This window comes from Spea bombifrons, chromosome 3, assembly GCF_027358695.1.
Source record: "Spea bombifrons isolate aSpeBom1 chromosome 3, aSpeBom1.2.pri, whole genome shotgun sequence".
Classification (NCBI taxonomy): domain Eukaryota; kingdom Metazoa; phylum Chordata; class Amphibia; order Anura; family Pelobatidae; genus Spea; species Spea bombifrons.
This window is the reverse complement of record NC_071089.1, coordinates 80,655,416-80,675,770: the sequence shown is the minus strand read 5'-3', so window position 1 is coordinate 80,675,770 and position 20,355 is coordinate 80,655,416. Positions and strand designations below refer to the sequence as shown.

Here is a 20,355-nt window from a genome sequence, read left to right as displayed (position 1 = left end):
GGCCGAGGATTATAGGGCTTTGGGGGGCTTCTTCCACCATAGGAAGGGGTGAGTGGAGCCCTGTTGTCACTAATGATCCTGGTTTCTGCATCCAGGGCCAGCCTGTGAACAGGGTAAATACCCTAATCTGAGGATGGCCTATGTTCCCAGCCAAGGGCGCCCCTATGTACCCGGTGTGGTCACATATTACACGTCACGTGATCTCGCAGCACTGAAGATAGAGTCTATGTATGTAATTAAAGTAATAATACGGTGAATAGTGTTATTTATTTGCTCAATTTCACACCTTAACCCATTTCTGTTGTTTCTATACGCGTTATTTTGGCTTGTTAGGCTGTATAACACAGAAGCCCTAGAAATGAGGGGAGGAATTAGGGATGTGGGATTTTGGTACCAAAGCTGGACTATCCCATCCCTCCCACTGTTTTAGATGACACCTAGGTTCTAAGGGATGCGGTTAGAAGAGTAATAAGGAGGCAGATAGTTACCATTCTCCTATAAAGAGCTTGATGGAGCAATTAACTTTAATTCACTGTATGAACATTGCCTACTGTTTATTACTTTACTGAGCGCATAGTAGATAAGTGGAACAGCCTCCCTGCAGAAGCAGTAGCTGTTAACACACTGAGTGAATGTAAACATTATTTAGTGTAGAAGTAAATAGGCAGGTTATTAGTATCTATTGCTTTATATCGCACCACCGTATACTGCCTCAGCGATCGATGTTTACGTAACTTTGTACAGTGGGAAGTGGGAGCGCGCCCCTAAGAGGGGCAGTCCCTCGTAAAATGGGACACTTGGGAGCTATGCTAACACCTCCGCTAACTAACATACACTTGCAAACAAGCTTACCTTGTCCGTGTCCCCATCTCATTAGGGGACCTCGCCACGTTTCTGCCTCCAACTCGGACCAGCTGTGTTTCGATAATTGTGGACAGACCCCGGGAAACATTGTGCTCCCCTAGTCAGCCCGGCCCTGTCTACCTTTCTAAAATGTATATAAATTCAACTCCAATTATTGTTATTGAAACTGCGCATCTTTAATGTTCTAAGATTATGTATTTATTTTATTTATTTACACATGGACGACTCTCTAAGAACAGCATTCCATAAAACTACATCTTCCAGAAGTCTGTGCGTTTCGATGACGTTCCTGTCAGATGAATAAACTCTCCCAGAATGCTTTTGGCCGGGCAAGTACGCAGGCGCTAAGAGGACGCGAAAACAGCGGCATTGTTTGAAGGAAAGAGTTCGGGCCGCATCGCCATGGTAACCACGCCAATCAGTGGGTTATGTGGAAGCCGCACAACCGATTTCTGGGTCTTCGCCTATGAACTAAAATGCGTAATAACGGATAGTAAGTTGACGTATCTTCACAGATAAAACTCAGGGGTGAACCTCCAAACACCTGCAAGTGCCAGAGCGGAGTATGGTATTAGAGGAAGCATACTGAATCCTGACTACGACTGACAGGTCACCCACGTTTTTTTATTGCATTATTACTTGAATGCCGATATTTAATGTACTTGACACATATATCCCAACAGGTGCTTATGCAAACTGCAGGGTTATTACTATTATAAAGTAATTTAATGGCAACATAGCCCATAAAAACATTGTATATGTTTATGTCTCCGGTAATACTGATGTGTAAGGCCTGAGGGACTGGGCAAAATGTGTCCGTAATAACACTTCAAACTATTGAAATCTCAAACCCTTCATTTAAAATTTTGTTTTATTCATAAGTTTGTTAGTGCTGGGAAAATGAAATTGTCATCCGATACAATAGCTGGCTCTATACGCTTTTGCGTAAAGATCCAATAACGAATAACATATATGTGTGTGTTGATAACTGCATAACTCATTTGTTAACGCTCTTGTGACAGATGATGGCGCGGCCGGTGATCTCCCCCCTGGCTATTGAAGCCACGGCCCCCGAGACCTTCTCCGTCCTGCAGCAGAGGATGCGGGTAGCCGAGGAGCAGGCAGAATCACTGATCAGTGACCTACAGGCGTTGGGGATGAAGAGCCGCGGGTAAGAACAGCTTGTGTATGCGAGTACATAATAAAAACTGCAGTATGAAAAGACTCATGCTTATTTGGACACTTCAAGGATTAGCCGGTTTTTAATAAGAATTTTATTCTGTAATGCACCGACTCCTTTGCTTTTTAACGCATGCCTTTTAGAGGATGCATTCAGCATTGAACCTAGAACAGGTTTTTGCCAGGCACAGAAAATCAACTCTGAATTTTTGGTCAGATAAAGGTATGTAAATTTGTCTGTGTACCTAACACACAAAGTGCAACATGAAAAGACATTTTCGCAGGTGGAGACCCCCTAAAATAAAAGCGGAGAGTGCAAAGCTAGATTTTAAGTCTCCTTAGTGAGTGAGATTCTGCTTTGTGTCCCTTTTATGTTTCTCAGCTTGGATCATGAGTGTCACGAGTCTTCTGATGTCCTTCGCCCTATCAGTCCTGTGAAGGCACGGCCAGCGTTCGGGGGAGACGGTGACACTTTGTGGAGGAATTGTGAAAATCTGGTAAACCGCATGTGTCGTATGGAGAGCATCATGCAGACTCTAAAACTTGGAGTCTTCCGACTCCATACAGAGAGGAAGCTAAACCCCAAACAATCCGGTAAGAAGGATCCTGAGGATTTTTACTGTACCCTGATTACATTCTTAAAGCTGTTGATCAATAGGGAAATGAAGGAGGGAGAACTACCGAGACAAAACAATGGTACAACATTGGAACTCTGGAAAGTGGCTGTGGTAGAAGATAGTAAATGCTACATTTCAAGAAACACTCCAGCCAAATATGATAGGTGCATGGTCCCTTAATTTTCATGTGGTCTGTTTTACAAATTCTTGAGGGTGAATCTCCCCATATGCACTTGCCCCTTTATGCATCCCCAACTGTGGGAGAGCTCTCCCTATGGGAGATGTTTGGCCGAACACATCTCCCTACGCAATAATAAACTTGGCCCCAGCCAGCTCCAGCTCTGACTTGTTAGAGTGCTGCATGCGGCGGCCTGTTCATACCCAAATACGCATTTGAGGAAAGTGCTGCCGTTGATTTCAATGGATGCATTTTCCTGCTATTACTTGACTGCTTTAAGCAGCTGATCAGTGACCGGATCGGATGGATCATGGAGGAGGAGGGCTGCTGGTGCAAGGCAGACTCTTCTGTGTCAGATAAGAGCTATCATTTTATTTTTGTGTTGGAAGAATGGATATTTTTTCTGCAGTTGCACATATTCTATACAAAATATAATATGAAATCTAAAGCAACATTGCGACATATGAAAAAAAAAATATAAAATACCTCAAAATTTGGCAGCGATTGGCGATAAAATCCCTGTCTGTACACCTTGACTTATCTACTGTTCATAAACATATAATTTTGGGGGGATACCGTATTTATCGGCGTATAACACGCACTTTTTAAACCTAAATACGAAGCTGAAACCCTACCTGCGTGTTATACGCCGATAAATCCTAGAGCTGCACGATTTGCAGCGACGTCTCCCTCACTTCCGGTCCTGGGGAGGGTGCGTGTTATACGCCGGCAAGTACGGTAATCAGTATCTGTGACAACTATTGCAGTTATTAGACGACTACCATGCCAAATTTGAAAAAAATTACATTTTAAAAACTAGATGCATGCCTTGTAATATTTGCCCTATACTAGTAAAAATAGATGAAAATCCTGGCCATATTGGGTGGTTTCCAAATGAGGACAAGTTAAAGAATATATTTTGGATAATTTTTGGTTAACCCATTGGTTAAATGTGTGTACTATTTGTATGTATACAAAACTGTAAAAAAATGTTTTTTTTTTTTTTTTTCATTTTTTCCCCACTTTTTCCAGTTTATTTCAAACAAAACAATGTACTAACCAGCTTAATATGGTTTCAAATGAAAGCCCTACTTGTGCTTGGAAAAAAACCAATATATGAATTGTGTGGGTGCACTAATTGATAAGAGAGAAATTACAGTTGAAGGAAGACATAGCAAAAACACAAAAACGGCTCCGGTCCTTTAGCGACACCTTAGTATCAAAATCCCGGTCTTGAAGGGTTTAAAGTACTCACAGAATACTTTAATATGTATTCTTCTTTAGAGGTGGGGGGCATTAGCCTGTCCCTTTAAAAAAGTTCTTTGTATAAAGTGGATTTTTCAAATTCAGATTCTAATTTTTCACATGTATACAAGGTGCTTAAAAATCTGTCTAAAGAGTTATCTACCTCAGTGCAGCAACTAAACTGTTGACAAAGATTATAGATTCCCTTTAAATACAACCATTGCTGTGTACTAGGATTAACTCTTAGTTTGCTGTCTGCAGATGAAATGGAACAACATTTAAGTGAGGTGCAGGAGGAGCATGCCCGAGAGCTCAGAGAAGCGCAGCTAGAAGTGATGAGACTGCGTCAGCGGCTTAATAATGAGATCGAAGAACGAGAGAGTGCAGAGGAAGCGAAAGAGAGGCTGAGCGCTGCCTTGGAGATTGCAACCGCAACTAAGGTACCGGGAGAGAAAACACACAAAATATCGCTTTCTAAGAATGTTTGATGATGATAGTAATAAAAACACCTCTGTCACTGTGATGGTCATGGCTGATTTTTCTATTTTCCAGGGGTCAGTGAAGCAAGCTGCGTTTCTCACTGATCTGTCCTTCAGTTACCCTAGCGATGCTTCAGTAATAAACAATGCGCGTTTACATTATTTGCAGCCGCTAACGGCTAAGGACGTGATTAAACACCCAAACCTTTCATACCACTGGCATGCCAGCTTAGTAGATACATAAAAAATCAACGTTAACAGCCCTACATAGCAGCTCTTATGCAAGGCAACTTGTTATTGAAAAAAGTACATTCATGTAAAAAAATGAATAAAACGGTTGACCATTTGAGTGATTAATGTATTCATCATGCGAATAACATCGGTGTGTGTATTGGATCATTAGATTTACTTGCTTTACTGGTGCTCTGCCACTGACCCTGCTGAATTTAACCCTTTTTTATTGAAATTATCATTGCTAACCCCTAGTGATGTACAAGGCTGAAAACCCATCTAGGAAATATTTTTTTTTTATTATTTTTTTTTTTACCATGTCAATTTTTGCCTCGTTCATAATGTTTGCCTGGAGCACTTAGTTGTTATGTGACACAAAAGTAGGCACCAGTAGGTTGTTTCAATGGATACAGAAAAAGCATCTCATGACAGATCTAGTATGGTTTATTGGTTTAAGCACTGAACTGTTCACTTTCTCTAAATGGAACAGCACTTGTAATTAGATGTTAATGAAGTAATTCATAGTTATCGTGTCTGTGCCAATGTGGCAATACTGTTGTCACGTACCTGGAGCCTTGGTTCTTACAAATATTTTTCCTTTTATTTGTATTTATATATATATATATATATATATATATATGTATTTTTTAAAGTTTGTCATGTTCTCAAAATCGACAAACATATGTTAAACTCTGGTTTTCTCACTACTGATACTTTTCTCATTTGTTTCTTTCAATAGACAGATGTGGCAATTGCTGCTGAGAAGATGAAAGAAGCAAAGTTTCACATGAAGCAAAGAGTGGCCGTGGTAAGACTACTTTAACATTACCCGAAAGTGGGGTATTTACTGGGTGAAATAGTGAATGTCATAGGGAAATGCAAGCAACAGTCTGTACTTTCTCAAACCTAAATGCCTTGTCTCTAGTGACCGTAGGATGCAAATACCTTGTTCTATGGTACAGTTTGTCTTGTTACTTTAGGATCTGTCACTTGAGTTTGTTTATATAGTTTTGATTAGAGAAGGAGATCCAGGGGATACTCTGCACTGTATTTGGTGTAAAACTAAAAGAAGATCCCATTTAATATAAGGGATGTAGGCTTGCCCAATCACCTATAGTCTATATACCTTTTGCCCCGGAATAGGAGCTTTTCCCATTTTATATCATGTTCTATGTTTTGGTTGAGACACTGTTGTATAACTCTGTGGTTTCGCTATAGTTACAGGAGAAGCTGTCTCGGGAGGCTGCTTTACGTGGGTTGTTGGAGGAGGAACAGGCTGACATGCTTAGAAGAGTGGAGGACATGAAGCAGGTGGTGGATCAGGAGCGGGCACAGGTAAATCCCCAGGATTTTTTGAATTTTAACATTTTACATTAGTACAAAATTCTCACACACCCTGTTCTACTACTGCGTATCAGGTACAAGAACTGCAGCAGTGCTGTCAGACAATGCGCAGAGAGGGACAGGAGCTGAAAAGCAAACTACAGGAGGAAGAGCTGAGGAGACGACAACTAGAGGAGGACAACTTGAAACTGCAAACCGAGCTGCGTGTGTAAAAAGCAGGGCTTTGGGAACTAAATGTTGTGGGCATATGGTTTTTAATGAAGACTGGTGATGCCACTAAAGTTACATTATGGTTGGTCTGTGTTGCATGAGTGATACTTTGGAGTTCATTCCCTAAAGGGAGTTGTGGTTTAAACACCCTTATTTGACTGTTGTTTATGTAGGACCAAAACTAGCAAGTTTTACCATCAAGAAGGGCTGTACAATTCATAATTGGATTGATGGGGAGACTTTAAAGAGCTCTCACTGATCGTAATATTCATTATACAGTGAAGGTGCTGAAACACTACTTTCCAGCAAACTCTCCTTTTAGTGAATAAAGTAATTCATTGTCCAGCAGAAAGATATATTGGCACAGAGCCACAACATCTAGGTGTGTGAATGGAATGTAAAAATTTCAAAGCTGATTTAATGGTGGCTGTTACACGGAAGGGTAGTTGTGTGTTTTTTAATGCGCACCACGCCCTTCTGAGAATAAAACAATTGCTATAATAATCACACTTTGGCAGATTTTCTGGGGCAGCATGTTTTGCCCACTGCATGCCATGTCTTAATTTGAAATAGTTTTGGTGGGCTGGTTGCTTACCAGACTTGTACAGTAATCGACAGGATGTTTCTCTGTCCCCATATACTCCCTTTCATTACACTGCACTCGGTGCACTTGCACTTGTCAATGTATTCTAGTTAAAAGCATGAGGCTTGTATCAGTATTGATGTCTGGCAACTTCCCAATCCATTGATGGAGAAATGTGGGATTGTGAAACTACTTTAATGTAATGTAGTGGGGGCATACTCCCTAAATGTAAACTGTATTGCTGATAATAGATCATGTCACAATGTATCATATTATGCTACATCCATTTATACTGCAGTCCCAGTTACAGGGCACCATGAATGCCGTAGCTCGGTAGCTGTACATTATATACGTAGATTGTGGATTAATGTGCATGGTGTATAGTGTTGTGCTGACTAAAATCCATTTAAACTATACATATATTTATTTTATTTTATAACAGAGGCCAGAGACTTGGTAATCGGCCAATTGCAAGATGAAGCCAAGGTAAATTTACTTTTCTGCCATAATGATGTTACTGATAAGTGATTTGGTGTTAGCCAGGACATGAATATGTGTATTTAAACATCAAAATCAAACTTAAAACCACTTAATATAAGCCGATCCCTCCCTACACGTTTTTCCTCATTCAAGTTGAAAATGAGCAGGTCAATTAAAGCTCATTGGTTCCGGTTGACATTGTTGTTGGTGAATACATGTCAATGTGACGTGCCATGTTGCTGGGAATGAAACCTCTAAACCTGGATAACGTGTAAAGCAGTTCTGTATAACGCTTTAGCGTCTTGATCCTCTTTTTGCAGAACATTCAGAGTACGCATGGTGCAGAGCAGGCAGAGTTTGCCCAGGTCAGAACTGATCTTGTGACCCTTCAAGAAGCAGCAGAAAAAGTTCAGGTAACATGTTTTCACTAGAAAGAAAACCTCTAATGCCTGTTCTACATTTTACTGATATTTATCTGGTGGCTGGATGTGACTGGACACAACTATATTTTTTGTATGTATTTGTCCGCTTATGTGTTGTATGAATATTGTTTTAAAACCGGCATGCAAGAAGGGGCTATGTAATCACACAAATGACCAATAGAAATCCGGTGCGTTGGGAGAATGGCTTGTTAGAACTTTAGCATGAGCAAAGCACTGGAGCTGGCTGGGGCGTCAGTAGTGCCCACAGTGCATTACTATGAAGGACATGTGCTTTACAGAGAGCATCGCCCTCAATGCAAATAACTGAGGGGACAGGCAAAGGGAACAAATGCATAGAGGTAATTATGATGAATCCCTCTAGGCAAAAAAATGTTAATTTAAAGATGACACTTAGCCATCGTACACATTAAAGTGCACATGATGGATGGAGTGCCTTTTTATTGATCAATTGGCTTATGTGCTGCCAAACGAAGTAAGTGTTTGTGTCTATTAGAGATGAGTGGCCTATTGTAAAGCTCATAATATGTCTTTCTTGCAGTCTCTAAACCAGCAGCTGGAAGGCCAGTGTTCAGAGCTAACTACAGCTGTACAAAGACTAACCGCAGAAAATTCCCGGCTCCTTACACAACATCAACAAGCGCTCAAGGTGCCAATCTGCAATCCACTGTCATTCATGCTTCAAGACCCATCTTATCCTAGTACATCCACATCAATCCTCGTTGACACCACCTTTATTCTTACATTACTGTATCACTAATTTCTGTATATCCTCAGTCTCATCTTCAGTCTGTCTACAGGCACTGAAGGACACCATGGAACAGAAGCTACAGGAGCAGGAGTTATTGCACAGTGCAACCCAGGCTGGCCTGACGGAAGAGCTGCAAAGGTTACAAAGCCTCCGAACACAGCTGGAGAGGGATTTGTAAGTCTCCTCTGTAGTTTTACTGTTACTGTAACTCAGAGACCCTTATTCCAAAGTACTAAGATCTAATTTCCCTGTCTGTGCTCATGTAGCAGGTTGTTTTGTTGCGTAGAGAAGCCATAATGACAGTCTGACGCTCTCTGGTTTACTTGTGCAATATGCAGAACCGATACACCTCTTCTGAAACGAGAATCTTGCTGTATAATGCATAGCTTGCGGTGTTGAGGTACTTCATCGCACAGCTCATTACTATTTAGTTGAAAAGAAAAACATGTAAAATGTATCTTTTTATTTTAATCCCCATGTTATATGCATTTTTGCAATCTGGGATGTGTAAAGCAGGGCGAAATTTAGTGGAAAGTGCAACACACGATTGTCATGGCTAGGTGTGTGTATACCTTGTCATCTGCTGCATGCCACTTGTTACTGACCCTTCACAATAACCCTTACCCAGAGAGTCACTGCGCGCCGAGCACACGGAGTGCCAGAAGAAAGCCATTCACGCGAAACAAAAATTTGCTGTGCAGAAGGAGGTACAAGACTCGACCATTGCTCGTCTGAGAGGGGACCTGGACTTGGCGCTCAGAGAGAAAGCTGCGTTGGAGAGTGTGAAGGCTTCCATGGAGGAAGAGGTATTATGAGTGTGGCAAGCCTTTCCTGTTCTAGTCATATTGAGGTTTACTTATTAAAGGGAGAGTTGACGGGAGAGGTTACAAGCGAGTTGCTATTATGAAGGGCTAATGTTGGCAAGTTTTTCCAGCAATAGGCTGACTTGGCCCCACGTAATGCATAATTAAATGAGGCAATCTCACTGATTTAACTATAAATTATACAGGGCCAGCCAAGCTTCTCTTGCAGCAGAAGCTCCCTGGGGTTGGCTTTCCATAGTGCATAGTGTAGTCAAGGAGTTGAAACTCAACTGTTCAAGCAACCCTCTCTTTATTGAATAAGCCCCAGTGTCTTGTGTCAGGGCTGTCTTTTCTTACTACATGTTAATTTCATCTAAAGAGCTATTATTTAGCTGTAATGTCCATACACCAACACTCCTACTTAAAAGTGTGTTCGTCCAATTTCATCCCACTCTGTTACTAAGCTTTCTGCATGTGATTTCATTATACTCTTCATCTCTTCATGATGTTGCAAACCTCTTCACTGAATTAACACGATGCCCTCACATGTAGTAGAGATTCCAGGGGCATGCAGCCTTGCGGTGAATCCTTGGGACAGAGTAATGTTTGCTCATACAGAGAGCCTAGGGGCCGAGCAGTGTGTGCAAGGACATGAAGCCATGGTGCAGAACAGGGTGTATACCAATGTGCTTATTCACTGCTCTGCTACACGTTCTGCTTTTTCTGTATCCCCGCAAGTTCTATTATCGTTATACACATTACTATGGGACTATTTCTCTCCCCATCCTATACCTACATAAGGACGTGGTACCTTAAAATCTTGGTATTATACAATGAAGTGTGGACCAGGTTATGTAGGAACAATTTTAATGCTTCATGTTTTTGTGAATGTGCACTATACACAACTGCTCACATTTTAGACATCATATAATATGTAAGACTTTTACAGCGCATGTATTGGCTTTCCACATTATAATAGTCTTTATCGCTTAATATTTCACTTATAACTTACATCCTGCAGATGTTTAAAGCACAGGGTGATTTTCAAGAGAAGATTCAAAACCTGGAGATTGAGTTGACTGAGAATAAGGTGATAACAAAAACGCCACTGTTAAATCATAACTCTATCAGACTTTTCCACAAGGGACTCCATATTGTTTTCTAGACCATGCTTCGCTATCGGGCATCATCTGTATATTTGCAATAATGCAAAACATCTTGGTGCTTTAAAATACAATATTCTATGTATGCATCTTAATGTAGGATATTTCAACATTTAAATATTCTTTTAAATAATATTTCCTTGTCTGTGGGCCTTTCTTCTGTTTGTGCTTTGCTGTGTTGGCGATTTAACAGTGGTCAATTTTGCAAACTATTACACGTGATGGCAGAGGGTTTGTAGGTATATCTGTCACTGACCCCCCCCACCTTATTATTCAGCTGGAGCTGGGGTCCGTGCAATGCACTCTGCTGGCCCAGGAGAAGGAGAACAGAAGGCTCATGGAGTGCGTGGCTTTACTGGAGCAGGAAAAGGTACGTATCATGCTCTGTAGTCTTGTGTAGACACACTATCTGATATTACAACAGCTCTTTTGTGCTACTTATCTACCAAGCAAGCTTTGCAGGCATCCTAACTCATGTAACCCGTTACTTTCACGCCCCTATTTGAGAAAATGACCCTGGTTATAATATAGGTTTTGTCTCGTTTCTTCTTAATGACCAGCAAGCTCACTGTCAGGTGGAAGTGTTACTGGCCGAACTAATGGAAAGCAAGAATAAGCTGGCATATGAAAAAGGAAAGCTGCAGGTGAGATGTTGTGGTACATGATGTTAGTCTGTTAAAAGTGTAGTAAAACACTGCTGCCTCATTATTACCAGACAAATCAATATTGCAAAAGACTTTTAATGGTATACTTAATTGCATAAAAGAAGCTCGCCACAGCGGTACTTGCTGTCAGTGAGGGTTGTAGACTGGCTGAACTTTCTCTTAAATTTTAACATAGAAGAACCAGCCTTAACGCCTATCCTATGCACGTTTACATTTCCTTGCCATATTAACCTGTGACGTTTTTATGCCGGGAGGCTGTTCCACTTATCTGCCACCCTTACCTTACATCTAAACATCTTATGTACGTTAATGTTTCTATCCTATTCCCCTTTAAGCTAAATGCATTTAGATCTTTTACTTTAGAATTGCACAATTTGTAAGATGTGCCTATTCAGAATTTTATGTTTTTCGTTAGAGTACTATAGAGCAATTGAAATCTGAGCTACAGACTGTCTGTGATGCTAAGACTGAAAACTCCCAGCTCCGCAAACTCAATGCTGCCCTTGAGTCAAAACACGCACAGGTGAGTAATATCCGTGGGCAGCACGAACCATGTTTAATTGTAATATTGTTCCATATACTCCCTGATTGCATTGTTTCTGCTGCAGCTAAATACAGAACTTGGCTCCTGTCGCATTCATCTCCAGATGACACAATCCAAACTCCACCAGGTAATAAAGGGTGGCTGTGCGTTTTCTGTATCTCAGCCTGTTTTGCAATGCACGTTTCTAAATGGCATCCTATAAGCAGTGGTTTGGTATTGTGGGGATTCTTGTATGTCTGCTTTGTTCATAGCAAATATGCATACCTATTTGTTGTTATGAAACTGACGCATTATTGACCATTATATTTTTGGGGGAGGTTTGTTTTGTATTTTTTGGCTTTGTGATTATTGTCCTAAAACTAAAGGCCTAGATGACAAGCCTATTTTGCAGGCGCAGACATTGTTACTTCATAAGGAGGAAGACCTATTAATGGCAGTCAAGGCCAGGGATGAGGCCCTGAATGAGGAAAAAAGACTAGCTGAACTAATAGAAGTTGCAGAAGAGAAAGATGATCAGAATGTGAGTGATGATGGGTGTAAATTGACTCTTTTCATTATCAGCATTCTGCGTTTTGTACCTAATACAGTGTGCCCTAACATCTAATCCTCCTAAATCTGAGAGAGCATTAGTTTCATCCTACTACTCGCATTTCATCATACACCTGCCGCCTAATGCTCCTTGTGTAACTTGTCCTCTTTTGTACTTGTATCTACCACTCCTGTCTTTAAGCTCTCTGTAGCACTGACTTTTCCTCAGCATTATAATGCTTTGTTCTCCTTTTTTTTTTAAATCAAGCACTTTCCTTATCCTTTTTATGTGCCCATATCCAAACCCACCCTTAATTTACTTTCTACCCCTTTCATATATCACACGCAATACGTCCTCCTCAAATTTACTTTACTTATTATTTAATCCCTAGTGTCTTCTTACCTGGGTTTCATGCCCTTATCTTTAAATCTGTTTGCCACATTGTATCACGTTTGATTTCCTCTTCTACCTACCTCTGAAATCGTTACCACCTGCAGAAAACAGCAATGCAGAAGCAATTATGTGAAGTCCGAGAGGAAAGGAACAGACTGTCCAGTACCCTGGAGAACATTGTGTCCTCACACACACAACTCCAGAGAGACCTAGAAAAGCTGCAGACGGAACTTGGACGCAGAGATTCTGACATTTGTGCGCTTCGCAGAGAGAGGTGACATTTAGATCTTAATCATTGGAAAAAGGGTAGAATTGACAATAGCCAGATCGCGAGTCATTTTTTTGAGACATGTTTGCAGGCCATTGAATCCTTAGTTTTGCATTTGGTACCTTGCAAGTAAATGGACAATTTTCATTAGCTGTAGCTAACTAGAGGTAAGTTGCCTGCAAGGAGATGTTTGCCAGGGTGGGTAAAGAGGCAAACGTGTATGGGGCCGTTCTGCAGAATCACCATGCATTTGCAAGGGGATTGGACCTTGAAAATGTAAACGGGCCACTCAGCTATCTAATGCATTAAAGTGCATATATAATGCCTGAAGTGTCCCTTTAACCTGATGCGTAATGATGTAAAAAGTTCCTTCTGATCATATACGTCTTTTCTCTCACTTCTAACCTTATTTTTCTCTCTCTTGTTAGAGATCACAACCAAAAGGTCATAAAGAAGCTGGAGGCTGAGCTCTCTGAGCGTGAGATGCAGCTACAGTCTGCTCACTCCCACAAACATGCACAGGTACGTGTGTGTGTTTCTTTGTTTCTCCCAGATTGATATCTGGCCATATTTTAATCTCTGGATATAGCGCGATCCTCTGCATTGACAGACCTGCCGCTAATGATTTTTCCCCGTTTTACGGATGTTGAACAACACTGTAGCTTGAGTTGCTGGTAGTCTACTAACAGCTACCTAGCACCTTAGTTTTATGTTTTTGATAGGTCACTGTGTAATGTGTGTGTTAATATAAGTGTCCAGATGTTCACTACTAGGCCTGTGTTAGTCTTGGGCTTTAACAGCCCATTTTCTCTGTGCCTCCTGAGAAGGTTGAATCTCTCCGGCGAGCAGTTGAGGTGGCACGAGGGGATAATAAGAAGCTGGCACATGCTTTGGAGCAGACTCTGCATCAGAACTCTAGTCTTAAGGATCATGCTGCGAAGCTGGAGAACGAGTTGAAAAGCAAAGAGGTTCAGGAACATGAACTGCAAATAATAAGGTACAACAGGCACCAACACACTCATCCTTTATACAATTTTGAACAATTTTAATCCTGTGTTTTATGCTGTAGGACACAGGCTGAGGAAGACATACGAGTGCAAGAGCTACAATGTAGTGAGAGAATTGCCTCTCTGAAGAAGCAACACCAGACAGAGTACAAAGAATTTAAGAAAGGAGCACGAAAGGAACTGGCTGAGGTATTAGGGACATGCAAGATGATTCAAAGCCTTGAGAAAAGGACTCTATGGTCTGGTGCATTGTAGTGGAGCTGGTAGCTAAAATGTATACAAAGTAATGGCATTCAATGTTCGGCACTTTTTGCCACTGAAGACCATAAAACACAGTAGTGCACCCTAGTTTATATAGAACAATGTTACATACACCTGTAGTAATGAAAGGAAAAATGAGCATTAACGGAGACAATAGTCTATCTTTGAGGGATCAGGCTGAGTCTACCATGTCATACAACTATGAGAACAGTCATTGTACGGGATATGATAGCACTGTATAAAACAACAAGTAATAACTTAAAAGTAGAAAAACATGCCTACAAATGAATGTTGTGTTCTACAATAGAAGTCCCTCTTATTTATTGAACTGTTTTTGGTGAATAGTAGCACATCCTAGAGACCGTTCTAACATGGCCACATACAGTGATGTATCAGTTTGTCTTACTCTGCCCATTCTAGCTTTGTCACATTTCAATGATTATTACAGTAGGTCAAGTGCGGTTTATTTTTACATAGGCTAGAAAACTAAGCCTACCTTCCCTCTTTTTTTCTTTGTTGAATTTTCTATTAGGAAGCCTAGAAGATTGATCTACTCTAGCTGTAACCATTGGTTTTTATGTTATTGTTCCCATAATCTATTTTAATTAAAAGTTAAGTTTTAAATTAATTATTTATTAGGCTGGTCGCAATCAGGTTCTTTTTTTCTAGCTCTAAGGTGCTTAGTAGGTCTATACCCAAGACCATCCGCCATTAATTAGATCAATTGTAGAGTCTAGCTTTGTCACCCTTTAAATGTATGTGCTGTAATGTCACATCAGGGCCGTCGCGCTTACCTGCATCTCCCAGCCAGACCCTCTCTCTTTGGATCATCCGGGGTCCTGGACGGCAGGCTTCAGAGACTCCAGTGAGAGCCCCCCGCTCCACGTGCAGCTCCAGCTGAGCACCCCCGGCGGTCTTCCTCCAGCCAAACGGAGCGTGCTTTGCTCTGTTCACTGCACATGTGCAGTAAAGATATTGGCTTCTTGACCTTACAGGAATTAAAGGGCCATACTTAAAATCTTTCTTTCTCCTCCCTAAGATGCTATTCGTTCACCAATTAAGGGAGGGATATTTAAACCTTCAGTGTTCATTGTACCTTGCCTGTAATAGTGCCTTAGAGTGTTTGCTAGTGTTCCAGTATGTTTAATCCATTCCCTGGTTCCTGACTTTTGCCTGATTCTGGCCCTGCCCGATTGCTGTCTGCCCCGACTTATTTGCCCGCCCGACTATTCTCCTGCCTGCTCCCTGGTTACTTCTGCCCTGGGTTATTTTGCTTATTTCTGGATGAGGTTCCTTCGCTATATTCAAGCGTGACATGTAAGAAGCACTGTGTGGATTTGAACTCCTAAAATTAAGGATACAGTGACAAGGTTTGTGTTCTCCCAAGACACACAGATCTTAGAGACCTACTCATGTTGGGATGTTGACCATTATCTGGTGGAGAGCAACACAAAAAACAGATGCTCCTCGCTGTGAACATTTAGTTTCTCTCAGAACCGAGTTGTGGAATAGCATGGGGACAGATTTAGGGTGGGTGTTCATTATGCAGATAGATTAAGAAGGCTACTTGTTTTATAATACCCAGAGACACAGACGCAGTGTTTTCTCTGGCAAGCTTTATATAATGTGCCATGTAATGTTAGGCCTCCATTTCTAAAGTGCATGATTTTACTAGACATACATAATGAGAAAGTCACTACCCCCGGTTGCACCAAAACACATGTCTCAAAGTGAAAGTACAGTATATAACTCACTACCACTGGTGGACAAAGTGTTTTGACACATAAACACATAATATTTGTTAAAATTCACCCTTCTGCTCCTTGCATCCCACAGGTAAAGAAAGCTCTAGATATTGCCACATTGAAATCAGCAGAACTTTCCCGTGCAAACAGAGAACTGCGTGCCAACCTGTCAGAACAAGAGAAAACCGTGCTGCATCAAAAGAGCGTGATCCTCGGTCTAAAAACACAGCTCAAAGCTCGTCTCGAGAGTAAAGCGACCAACAGGCAAACTGAGAAGTTACAAGTAAGGATCCAGTCCTTGTAAAAACTAGACTGTTTATCTGTACTGGCTGATGCCCTATGCAGTCATCACCCGTGTCCGCGATGAGGTTTGTGCAGGTCCATAGAACATCATTAAATTGTGCACCACTCACCCCATGAAATGTCCACCATGAGCAAAGTTGGTGCCTACGTTTTACCTGAGAATGTTTTGCTTTTAAAATACATAGAGGTATTCAGAATCCTCTACGCCTTTGATTTTTTTTTTTTTCTCGCCCATTACTTTCCTTGCTGAAAATGCATTGCATTGAACACATCTCCTTCTCAACAATGCACATGTGCATCCATTTTTTTTTTGTTTTTAAGCATATGGGAAGGACAGATTCTGAATCCTCTATGCCAGCTTCCTGTGGATGGACAGCTCCCAAAATAAAGTAGTAGTTGTGTATGCACTTAAGGTGGAGAGCTACCCCTGACACAAAGCAATGTTATCCTATTTTTAGGAGCTAGAGGCTGAGCTGAAACACATGGAGCAAGTGAAGGAAGACTATGAGAAACACAATAAGGAGCAGGTAAGGAAGTTGAAGGTTGTTTCTTGTATGCTATGGATCTGGGTCAGAAACGTATATGAATACAGACTATGAGAAGTATAGTTCAGTTACTGAGTTTCTTCTCCTTGTAGTCTGAGCACATTGCAAAGTTTATGGCTGAAGTAAGTGACCTGCGCAGAGCCATAGCAGCTGCATCGCAGAACACACATGAGAATGTCTTAAGGAGTCAGCTGGAGGAGGAGAGCCAGCTCAGGGAACAGCTGGAGGAGAGATACAAGGTACATCCAATCCTACATGATGGTGCCAGCTCTCTGGAACATCGAACCAAGAACAGCTTTGTAGCAGATTCAGCTGTAAAGTTATGTCTATTTTGTTTCAGGAGCTGCAAAAGAGAGTACGAGAGCTGCAGCAAGAGAAGGAAGCCGCCAAACTAAAACTGAGAGAAGCTAGCGAGGAGTCTGAACAAGTGAGTACAGTGACAGCTGTGTGTACATGCCAAAAGGCTGTTTGTCTTTGTGTGTATCTAGGTCAAGTGTCTGACGGGGGGAACAAATTGGGTATGTTAGGAACTAATACACTGAAAGGTACACCTACAAGTCCCTTATTAGCTCCTACTTTTGTGCATACTAAAGGTTTTTTTTGTTTTCTGCTGGGGCTTCTTCTGGATGTATTTGCAGCACCACTTAGTACATTGTACATGATGGTGAGAGCACTTTGTACCAATTTGAATGCACACAAATTTAGTGTCTTAATCGGATCGGATCCCCAGTAAATACACACACACACACACACACACACACACTGAAATTGTTTATTTGGGCTGTTTTACTGAGTAGTTGTGAGGTAATTGTTAAACATTGATGTCATTTGTAAGTGGTGTTTCCCTTATGACTATTTAATTGTAAGGGCATCCACAGTTTTAGCCAACTGTCATTTTGAGTAATGTGCTGACTGCATAGAACATACAAGTGTAATGTACGGTAGTTTGCAAAGGAGAATACACGTTTTGATAATAGTACTTCCTTTTATGCGCAGATCAGCATTAGTTTGGAGGAGGCCCACAACTGGTTTCAGACCCATTTTGATGTACTTCTTTTGGAGAGTCCAAACACACAAAAGAGCAAAAGACAATCTTCAGTCACGAGGGCTCAGGAGGTGAGGTCCCTGAAAACATTATTCCTCCTTCAGTTATAGTGCTGTGTCCCAGCTCCGTCTTGACTGATTTACCTGGACAGTGTGCCTCTCTCAAATATATTTTCTTCAAGAAGAGTATATATTTTATATTTTTTCTTTCTTAAAAAAATAGAATGTATTGGAGAAGATATAGTGATCGAGCCATTGAAAGAATGTTAATGTACTTGAGTTTGTATACAGTTTGGTTTGAAGTTTCCCCATTTCTCATAATTTGGCATTTTTGTGTTTTGTTTTGTACCTCCCACAGGCTTTTTCAAGAGAAAACTATACGGAATACCCACGTGACCTCCCTAACTCTACCGTGAACCGTTTAGAGACTAAGCAGAAACTAAAATTAATCTCTAGAAACTATCGCTCAAAAGAGGCAACGAGCTTAAGTCTAGAGCCGGAATCTGGCAAACAGTCCTAGTGGTGACAGCCTCTTCGTACCGAAATCAATAATCGCACAAGCTGTCGCTGAGACATATCTACCTATGCACAGCGAGTCATTTGCTGTTCATACAAACAGTTAGCAGCGGTAAGCATTGATCGGTAAATGTTATGAATGTTTTGGGTGAACAACACAGCAGCACTTTGCCGGAAGATAAGTATGTCCAAACACATACAGAGCAAGGTAGCCTATTCAGAATTGGGTTTTCAACATCTTATTTAAAAGAAAACAAAAAAAAAAAACCCATGTAATATGTGTGCAATCACTGTTTAGTTTTAAATGCACCATACCGTGGTGTGTCGGAATTATGTATATATTGGAGATTGTCATTCGGAGTGGATTAACTGGACTAAATCCTGGATATGATTTTCGATGTTCCTGGTTTCCCTGGTTGCTTCCTCTCACCGGGAAACATTTGTAATTGTAATGAATACTCAAGTTTTTATAGGTGAATAGACCAAAACATAAAGAGAAGAACACTGTTGTAGATTACAACAGAAAAATAATGCTGTTCAATAATTGTCTTTGCTTTTTGTAAACACTAAAGCATTCTTGATACGGACACTGCTCTTGCTTTTTTACCCTAATCGTTTAGGTGTACTTTGACTGTATAAAAATAGAATTACCTTATTAAATTCTTGTATCACATTTTACCGTATGCAAGATTTAGCATGTTTTGCTAAATCTTGTTGCAGAAAACCTTTCTTGGTGTAGTGAATTAAGCTGTATTTAAGGAGGTAGCAGACAGAAAAAAGTTAAATATTTTTCTATGTTGGACTCTTAACCCCTTAACGACAATCCACGTACATGTACGGGGTTGCCGTGCAACGCGATAACGACAATGCCCGTACATGTACGTGGTAACGTTATTTGCCGTTTACCGCATCGCGGTTTTCCTGGAAGCCTCACAAGTGAGGCTATCCAGGCAAACAAAAAAAAAAGGTTTTGCAACCTTCCGATCTCCGCAATTCATGGAGATCGGCGGTTGAAACAACAGACCGGGGATGCAAATCACCGGTCTGTTAAACACGCCCCTCGAGCCCGATTCAAATCGGGTAAGGGGCATTCCAGGCTGCTTCTACATTGAGGCATGCCTGCAATGCCCCAGAGGGGGCTTCACAACCTCCCGATCGCTGTGATTCACCGTGAATCACGGCGATCGGTGGGTTAAACGACAGACCAGTGACTGAAATCACTGGTCTGTCAACCCCCCCCCCCCGAACCCGATGCAAATCGGGTGAGGGGCATTCCAGGCTGCCTCTTCATTGAGGCAAGCCTGCAATGCTCAGGGGGGGGCTTCACAACCTCCCGATCGCCGTGATTCACAGTGAATCACGGCGATCGGTGGGTTAAACGACAGACCAGTGACTGAAATCACTGGTCTGTCAACCCCCCCCCCCCGAACCCGATGCAAATCGGGTGAGGGGCATTCCAGGCTGCCTCTTCATTGAGGCAAGCCTGCAATGCTCAGGGGGGGGGCTTCACAACCTCCCGATCGCCGTGATTCACAGTGAATCACGGCGATCGGTGGGTTAAACGACAGACCAGTGACTGAAATCACTGGTCTGTCAAACCCCCCCCCCGAACCCGATGCAAATCGGGTGAGGGGCATTCCAGGCTGCCTCTTCATTGAGGCAAGCCTGCAATGCTCCGGGGGGGGGGGATTCACAACTTCCCGATCCCCGTGAATCACGGCGATCGGTGGGTTAAACCACAGACCAGTGACCTGGTCTGTCAATCACTCACCCCCCATTCCACAGGCTACACAGCCTCAGTGTATTGTAAAAAAAAAAAAAATTTAAAAAAAAATTAAATTTTAAATTTTTTTTTTTTAAAAAAAAAATAAAATATATATATATATATATATAATGTTACATGTAAAAAAAAGTCAGGAAAAAAGTGCAAATAGGTATATATGTATGTTTTTTTTTTATACACAATTA

At 41.4% G+C, this 20,355-nt stretch overlaps 1 protein-coding gene across 1 annotated transcript; it reads left to right on the top strand.

Annotated features, from left to right (window-relative positions):
- Nucleotides 1–1,403: 1,403 nt before the first annotated feature.
- CCDC150 (coiled-coil domain containing 150) lies at nt 1,404–18,817 on the top strand. Its single transcript, XM_053460905.1, has 28 exons — nt 1,404–1,473; nt 1,887–2,035; nt 2,426–2,637; nt 4,345–4,523; nt 5,533–5,601; nt 6,012–6,128; nt 6,212–6,341; nt 7,373–7,416; nt 7,731–7,823; nt 8,392–8,499; nt 8,651–8,775; nt 9,230–9,407; nt 10,426–10,494; nt 10,845–10,937; nt 11,128–11,211; nt 11,648–11,755; nt 11,841–11,903; nt 12,168–12,296; nt 12,803–12,972; nt 13,395–13,488; nt 13,794–13,963; nt 14,036–14,162; nt 16,071–16,262; nt 16,741–16,809; nt 16,920–17,066; nt 17,168–17,254; nt 17,824–17,943; nt 18,230–18,817. Exons 2-28 carry the CDS (start codon nt 1,887–1,889, stop codon nt 18,389–18,391), a joined length of 3,288 nt encoding a protein of 1,095 aa, XP_053316880.1. The 5' UTR covers nt 1,404–1,473; the 3' UTR covers nt 18,392–18,817.
- The last annotated feature ends 1,538 nt before the right edge of the window (nt 18,818–20,355 follow it).